Source organism: Spinacia oleracea, chromosome 4 (assembly GCF_020520425.1).
Source record: "Spinacia oleracea cultivar Varoflay chromosome 4, BTI_SOV_V1, whole genome shotgun sequence".
NCBI lineage: Eukaryota > Viridiplantae > Streptophyta > Magnoliopsida > Caryophyllales > Amaranthaceae > Spinacia > Spinacia oleracea.
This window is the reverse complement of record NC_079490.1, coordinates 10,880,986-10,888,432: the sequence shown is the minus strand read 5'-3', so window position 1 is coordinate 10,888,432 and position 7,447 is coordinate 10,880,986. Positions and strand designations below refer to the sequence as shown.

Genomic DNA, 7,447 nt, shown 5'->3' with positions numbered 1-7,447 from the left:
GTAATTATGATTAATTTGTTGAAAATTGGAATAATTTAGAATTAATTTGATTTTCATAATTAGTTAATAATTTAATTAATTAGATACCTATGATTAAAAACCACCATAAAAATTGTAAATTTATGTTAAATTTTAATTTTTTTTTGACCTAGACTTGAATCCATGTTAATCGGAAATTAATTAATTAATAAATTTTCGAGTTTTCGCCCTAAAATTATGAAATTAATATGATTTATTAATTTGTCATTAATTTTGAAAATAAAATTTTTAATTTTTATGCGATTCGCTCATATAACTTGCACGCACAAAGCAATGAACGCTACGTGTTACCCTTAAGGGGTGTTGTATAGTGCGGGCATGCGACGACGAGCAAGGGAGCTCGTCGCCCATGCGGTACGAATGCAATGAGCAAGGCCATGGTGCACGAGCACAAGGCAGCAGCCCTGCCTTGCATCGTGTGCTGTGTGCGACGAGCTAGTGGGCAAGGGCGAGAGAAAGGCAGCGACAGTCGCGTGTGGGCAGCAGGCGAGCTGCGCCACGACGCAACTGCCGCGCACAACGTGCGAAGCCTCGCTCGCAGCGAGCGCAAGCTCGCGTGCGACGAGCACTGCGCCCAGCGATGGTGAGCAGTGAGCAGCGAGCGCGTGCGACGAGCGCTGCGCCCAGCGATGGTGAGCAGCGAGAGTGTTGCGACGAGCGCTGGCGCGCGCCTTGCGATGGTGAGCAGCAGTAGATGCGACGCAGCACATAGGCTGCGCGCACATGGCCAGCGATGGCTGCGTGCGTGTGGCCTATGGCTGTGCGTTGCGTGGTGATGGTGCGTGCTTTGAGTTACGATTAGATCGTTTTAAAATTTTAATTTGAAATTTTCAGTTTATGTAATTTTAATTAATTTTAAAATTAATAATTTAAATTGTTTTCTTGGATTTTAATTTTAAATATTATAATTATAATAAATTTCATTTATTCTAATTATTTTACTAAAATTAAAATCATGAATTAATTTAAATACGACTGAAAATAAATTAAATTTGTGGATTCAATTATAAATTTATATGAGCTTTAAATTTTAGGAAAAATTACTTTTAATAATCCAACCTTTTAGCCATTAGCCAAAATTAATCCAACCTTTTGATTATTTTTGATTAATCCAAGCTTTATACCCCTTTAACCTTTGTTGCTCCAAAAAACTGGTAACCTGCTAAAAAGGTCAAAAATATCCGTTGACCTTTGGTTATTGATTTCCCTCCCAAAAACGTCTTCTTCAACGTCTTCTTCAATACTGTCTCTCACCCTCCATATTCAATACTCTCTTCATTAACGTCCTTCTACCCACCAGCCATAACTGCTTTCACCATCTTCAACCTACAATAGTACCAGCAAAGTTGACGCACGACTATACTCGATGACGTCGTCCTCCATTTGAAGAAAAAAGCGAAGAGGCTCAAAATCGCATTAAATTACCAAAATTGAGGTAAGTAAAAACCCTAAATTTGATTCTTTGTGATTGATTTGGATTAATTTAGTTGGTTTGCATCTAATTGAACCCTAATTTAGTTCCTGGTAGTCAAAATTTGAAGTTTAGCATTGATTATGTAATTTGCTCTAAATAATTTAAAAATTAGGGTATGTGGATTTGCGAATTCAATTCATCAATTTGCGAATTTGTGGATTATCTTTGCCTCATATTGGGTGAATTGATTGTTTATGTTTGAATTGTTCATGTATGAATTTATCGTGTTTGATTATATTGTGTTTGCATTTTTCGTGTTTTAATTTGTCGTGTTTAAATTGATCGTGTTTGAATGATGCTGTGTTTTTGGTGATTGATTCGATGGGCTCTTGTATTGTGTTTACATCGTGGATTAATTAGGTAACTCGTGTTTAAATTGACTAGGATGGGTGTTGTGACGTTGAAAATTTGGCATGGTGGGATCTTTAAGACTGTGAATAATGGCCAGTTAGTGTATGAGGGTGGAAAGGGGAAGACTTGTCAAATTGATTCTGATGTTTTGTGTTGGTGGGATTTACTCGATTTAGCAAAGAAATGTGGGAATTATTCCACAATTGAGGGGCTGTGTTATTTGATCCCTGGGCAACCTTTGGGTAATGGGATAAGGAAGGTTTATGATGATGCTCAAGTGTTGGAAATGACTGAGTTAGCTCTAAAGATGAGGTGCATTGAGGTTTATGTGAATCATGGGGTTGCACTTCCACAGATGCATAAAAAAGTAGAGAAGTTGCAGCCTAGAAGGGCCCCACATCCACCTCAGCTAGATTCTGTTAGATGTAGTCCCAGGAACTGTGTGTCAAGTGCTGCATCATCCCAACAGAAAAGCACAGAAAAAGCCAAAAAAACACTATCCACCCACAAAGATGCTTCCCTCCCTTTGACTGGTCCCACAGAAACTCAAGACCCTATGTTCAACCATGAATCTGTCCTTGAGAAAAGCAACAATAAATTGCAAGAAAAACCCATCCAACCACTTCATTCCTCTACCATTCCTGATCCAAAACCAAACCAGAAAAAAACTAGGACTAAACTTTCTAAAACACAACCATTCTCATCTCCTATTGAATCTGAAGAGAACTTCCTGAATGATTATGAATGGGAAGATCCTAGACCTAATAGCCCTGTGGACCTGAATGCTAATTACTACAACAGTGATACTGAGGATGATGATGCAGATCCTATCTATGACCCTTATATTGACAAGGGTAAGGCAGTAACAGTTGATAAGGGTGGTGATTGTGATGGTGATGTTGATGGTGATCAATTCTGTGATGAGTTCAGTGATGAGTTCAGTGAGGATGCAGGGGATTCTAACCCAGATCTAGATGAAGAAGAGCCTGAAGAACAACTTGAAGATGCTGCTTACCAGTCAGACTGCAGTGATGATGAGTACAGGAGTGCTAGAGAAAAAGTGAAGGAGTGCAATCAGAGGTTAGTTGATTTAGCTCTGCAAGTACAGAGAGATATTGAAGGAAAAGGAATTATTGTTCCCACTAATGATGTACCAGAAGTAGATGGTGATGGTGATGGTTGTATTAGTGAGTACGAAGAGAGTGATGATGATGTACACACTCCTCCTGATTCAGGTGATGAGGAGCTGAGTTTTAGGGATAGGAAGAAAAAGAGAGGTGTTTTAGTTGGTGCTGATACAGACTTCAACACATTTAAGTGGTCTGTTGGACAAAGATTTCCTGACAGAAAAGCATTTAAGGATGCAGTGGCCATGTATGGTGTGCTACAAGGTAGAAACATATACTTTGTTGTGAGTGACAGAAATAGGCAGCAGAGGTTAGGTGTAAAGTGTGTGAAAGGGTGTCCATTTTATGTGTATGCATCTTGGGATTCCAGAAGAGCAATTCTTGTGGTTAGAAGAGTTATAGGTGAGCATAGTTGTAATAGGAATATGAAGAAGAATAGGCAATTGAAGGCAAACTGGGTAGCTCAACAGTTCCTTGAAGTGTTCAAGGCGAGACCGCACTGGCCAGCCAGAGAAATAATGGAGTCAGTAAGGAGGGCCTTTAAGGTCTTGATTAGTAGGAATCTTGCTTATAAAATCAAGTATGCAGCCCATAAGATGCTACATGGATCAATGCATGAGCATTACAAGAAGGTTGGTGGTTACATTGAAGCTTTGAAGTCGACAAGCCCGGGAACAGATATTGAATTGGTCACAGATCCAACCAAACAAACTGTTCCACCTGTTTTCCAGAGGCTATTCACATGTTTTGAAGGGCTGCAAAAGGGGTGGAAATTGGGATGCAGAAAGGTGATATGTATCGATGCTTGTTTTTTGAAAACTTTCCTAGGTGGTCAGTTGTTGGTTGCTGTTGGTCGAGATGGGAACGATCAGATGTATCCAATTTCCTGGGCAGTTGCTGAGGGTGAGAACAACAATTCCTGGGAATGGTTCATGATCAAGCTTCAAAAGTGTTTAGACCTAGCTGATGGTGAAGGCATTGCTGTGATTTCAGATGAACATGTTGTAAGTAATCGTGCAGTTAATGTTTTTATGTTCTGTTTTGACTAAATATAACTACTGTGATGACTACATATGTAATAACAATGTCTATTTTGTGTGTGTGTGATGCATGATGACAGGCTATAATCAATGCTGTGGCTTCAGTTCTCCCCAAGGCGGAACACCGACATTGTGCGAGGCATATTTTTGCTCACTGGCACAAATCATTCAAAGGGGATCAAATGAAGCTGCTATTTTGGAAAATAGCAAAGGCATACAACCTAGCTGATTTCAATGATGCAGTAGAGGAGATGAATGCCATTAATGAGGAAGCCGTCACTGCATTCAAGTCTTACAACCCTAAGCTATTTTGTAGAGCTTACTTGGACATCTCTATGAAGACTGATGCAATCACAAGCAATATGGCAGAAACATTCAATGGCTATATCATTAATGCTAGGACTAAGCATTTGATATACATGTTGGAGGACATCAGGATTTCCTTGATGCAGAGGCTGGTTGTCAAGCGGCAAGCGATGCAGAAATCAACTTCTACAGTGTGCCAAAGAATTCAGGTGAAGCTTGATCAGGAGAAGACCAAAGCTGCCAATTGTGATGTGATTCCATCAACTGACACTTTGTTCAATGTCAACTACTATTTGGATCAGTTGGTAGTTGACTTGGAAGCAAAGACATGCAGTTGTAGAAAGTGGAACATGCTCGGTTATCCTTGCTGCCATGCCGTTGCGTGCATATACTTCCTCAACAAAGAAGCTGAAGATTTTGTAGAAGATTGCTATAAAAGGGAAACATACTTGAAGGCCTATGCAGGTAACCCTTGTTTATTTTCCAATCATGTAATCATACTCATAGTTAGGCGAGTAATCGTGTTTGCTAGTTGACACTTAGGCACGTAATCGTGTTTGGTATGTGACACTTAGGCAAGTAATCGTGTTTGCTAGTTGATACTTAGGAAAGTAATCGTGTTTGCAAGTTGATAATTATGCTTTGTTATTTTCAGGTTCAATACCACCCATAGATGGTGAAAGGTATTGGCCGAGGGTAGAGTATGGTTTAGATCCCCCTCCCATCAAAATTGGGCCAGGGAGGCCTAGAGTAAACAGGAGAAAGGATCCAATGGAGGATCCCAAGAAGTCGGGAACCTTGCAAAGAACCGGCATGGAAATGACATGTAGTATATGTCATGTTAAAGGCCACAACAAAAGACGGTGCCCCAACAAAGACACTGCCTCTGCCCCAACTGAACCACCACCAAAGAGGTCTAGAGGTAGACCAAGGAAGGATGGGCAACCTCCTATCTCTCACTCACAAGTGGCACAATCATGAACTGCTCACCACAATGCAACTGCACAACCCACCCAACTTGGACGAGGCGGTAGGATGTGCAGAGGTGGAGCAGGTTCAAGGGGAGGGAGGACAACATCAAGGGGGGGGGAGGACAACATCAGGTAGAGGATCAAGGGGAGGCAGGGCACCTTCAGGAAGAGGAAGGGGAAGAGACCAAGTGAGTTTTCAGTTTCATTGTTGTACTCGGGTTTTGCATTTACCATTTGTGATGACTTTTGTTCTGAAATGGTTGGTTCTGTTCAGATATTTATCTGAATTTTGCTTTCTGAAATGGTTGGTTCTGTCCAGGTTCCAATTGGTGTTGGGGTGTATTTTGCACCAGATGGTTCAGCACACACCAATGTGAGTGTTTAGTTGTTTATGGTCCTTTTTCTGTTTGTTGCAATTCAGGGATACACTGTGATGACCTGGTGTGTTTTTTGTTGCAGCAAGGTGGCAGTTCTAGGCATGTCAATCACCAAGCAAGCCAATCAAGCCAACTCTCTACACTGCACCAAGCAACTCAGTAGCAACTTCAACAAAAAAATTTTTTGGTTTCCAGTAGAACTGTTTATGTATGTCATTAGACAGTAGCAAGATAGTGGTGTTTATGCATTTTCAGTTTACGTATCCACTAAGTCGTATTTTGGATTTTGTCAACATTGTCCCATATAACATTGTCCCGTATATTATGCCGTGTTTTGAATTGTATTGATGATAATGATTCTCAAATATATAAGGGAAATGTGTTTGAAACTGATATTATTGTGTAAACAAGTTGTAGCTTCATTGATGCAATTTCAATACATTACATGTTAAAATCTAGTAAACTTCTACAAAGCTACTAAAACCCCGAGTTTTCCATAACTCCTGCATTCCAACAAAACGCAAACCAATTCACCAACTACCAACTACTTCAAATACATAAGTAGGATGCAAAAAAACACCCAAGAACATAACAAGGCCATGGAGAAATTCTTCTCATTTCTAGAGGTCTTCATAAGCTCAACGCGCGTGTGGCAAAGCTCGATTTTCAGTTCCTGATTCTCCTCCTCCAGATTCTTTTTCTTCCCCTTTAACTTTTTGTTTTTCTCTGCCATCAAGTGTTGTTGTTGCTCCATCTCCAACATCTTTATTTCAAGCTCTTCATTCTGATTATGATCACTTATCCATCTGAAAAAAATACATTTCGTGTTCTACTCCAATCCAAATCGAATGTCAACGTAACTAGTTAATATCCCAATTTCATTTCTCCAACATAAACCTAAATTAATTGCAAAAAATTCCCCCTTTTCACGTTCATTTAACAATATGAACAATCAACAAATTAAACATGGGGAGGGGGAGAAATTAAACACTTACTGGCCATAAAGGGCATCCATGGAACTTCATTCCAACATTAGGCCCGTGTTTCACAGTTCGCACAACCGCATCGTTGCCGCATTCGCATTTCAAAACCATTCGTGAATTTTGTGAATATCCAGAAACAGAACGCCCATAATCCATTAACGTGGAAGAAGCTATTTGTAGTGGTGGAAGAAGCTATAAGAAAAAAAAAATGGTGGAAGAAGGTATTTGCAGTGGTGATCGAAGAGGAGGAAGAGGTTGAAGATGATGAGCAGGGGAAATAAGGGGGATGACCAGAATTGGGGGTTTTAAAAGAAAGAACGGTGTCAAATGGGTCCCACAACAACGGTACAATGCCACGTCATTGGTAATGACCGGCTAATCTTGTTGGTAACCTGTAGGGTGCAACAAAGGTTAAAGGGGTATAAAGCTTGGATTAATAAAAAATAATCAAAAGGTTGGATTAATTTTGGCTAATGGCTAAAAGGTTGGATTATTAAAAGTAATTTTTCCTAAATTTTAATTAAATTTGTATGTTTCCGGTTAGACTAGAAATACATTTTTATGTTTAAAATTAGTAAAGCGTATGAATTTATTGGTTTAAGTGGGAGCCCTTTTAGTCATAAACTCTTGATTAGGTCTACAAATCCTTAAGGTTAAAACAACTTGATTAGAATTAATAAGGACTGAATAATTTGTAGATTATTGGTGCCCTTGATTAATTGCTGCAAATATTTATGTGATGCATAACGTGTTTTACTAACCAGCTATGTGGGCCATTC

The 7,447-nt window shown here is 39.6% G+C and overlaps 2 protein-coding genes across 3 annotated transcripts; one reads left to right on the top strand and one right to left on the bottom strand.

Annotated features, from left to right (window-relative positions):
* The first annotated feature begins 1,134 nt into the window (after nucleotides 1–1,134).
* On the top strand, nucleotides 1,135–5,928 carry LOC130460033 (uncharacterized). Its single transcript, XM_056827689.1, has 5 exons — nucleotides 1,135–3,995; nucleotides 4,112–4,802; nucleotides 4,993–5,496; nucleotides 5,628–5,681; nucleotides 5,768–5,928. Exons 1-3 carry the CDS (start codon nucleotides 1,899–1,901, stop codon nucleotides 5,316–5,318), a joined length of 3,114 nt encoding a protein of 1,037 aa, XP_056683667.1. The 5' UTR covers nucleotides 1,135–1,898; the 3' UTR covers nucleotides 5,319–5,496; nucleotides 5,628–5,681; nucleotides 5,768–5,928.
* A 137-nt stretch (nucleotides 5,929–6,065) lies between these two features.
* Nucleotides 6,066–7,073, bottom strand: LOC130460034 (uncharacterized). 2 transcript variants are annotated; one of them, XM_056827690.1, is made up of 2 exons: nucleotides 6,681–7,073; nucleotides 6,066–6,514 (listed from the first exon to the last, which is right to left on the bottom strand). In XM_056827690.1, exons 1-2 carry the CDS (start codon nucleotides 6,822–6,824, stop codon nucleotides 6,230–6,232), a joined length of 429 nt encoding a protein of 142 aa, XP_056683668.1. In that variant the 5' UTR covers nucleotides 6,825–7,073; the 3' UTR covers nucleotides 6,066–6,229. The 2 variants fall into 2 exon arrangements, with proteins under 2 accessions (XP_056683668.1, XP_056683669.1); XM_056827691.1 differs by having other exon boundaries at nucleotides 6,066–6,491.
* Between the last annotated feature and the right edge of the window lie 374 nt (nucleotides 7,074–7,447).

Bases quoted from the DNA above. Each gene is read 5' to 3' on its own strand.
- LOC130460033 (XM_056827689.1), top strand. From the start codon at position 1,899: ATGGGTGTTGTGACGTTGAAAATTTGGCATGGTGGGATCTTTAAGACT. The intron at 3,996-4,111 runs GTAAGTAATCGT...GCATGATGACAG, and splicing joins TGATTTCAGATGAACATGTT to GCTATAATCAATGCTGTGGC. The intron at 4,803-4,992 runs GTAACCCTTGTT...TGTTATTTTCAG, and splicing joins ATACTTGAAGGCCTATGCAG to GTTCAATACCACCCATAGAT.
- LOC130460034 (XM_056827690.1), bottom strand. From the start codon at position 6,824: ATGGATTATGGGCGTTCTGTTTCTGGATATTCACAAAATTCACGAATG. The intron at 6,515-6,680 runs GTAAGTGTTTAA...GGATTGGAGTAG, and splicing joins ATGGATGCCCTTTATGGCCA to AACACGAAATGTATTTTTTT.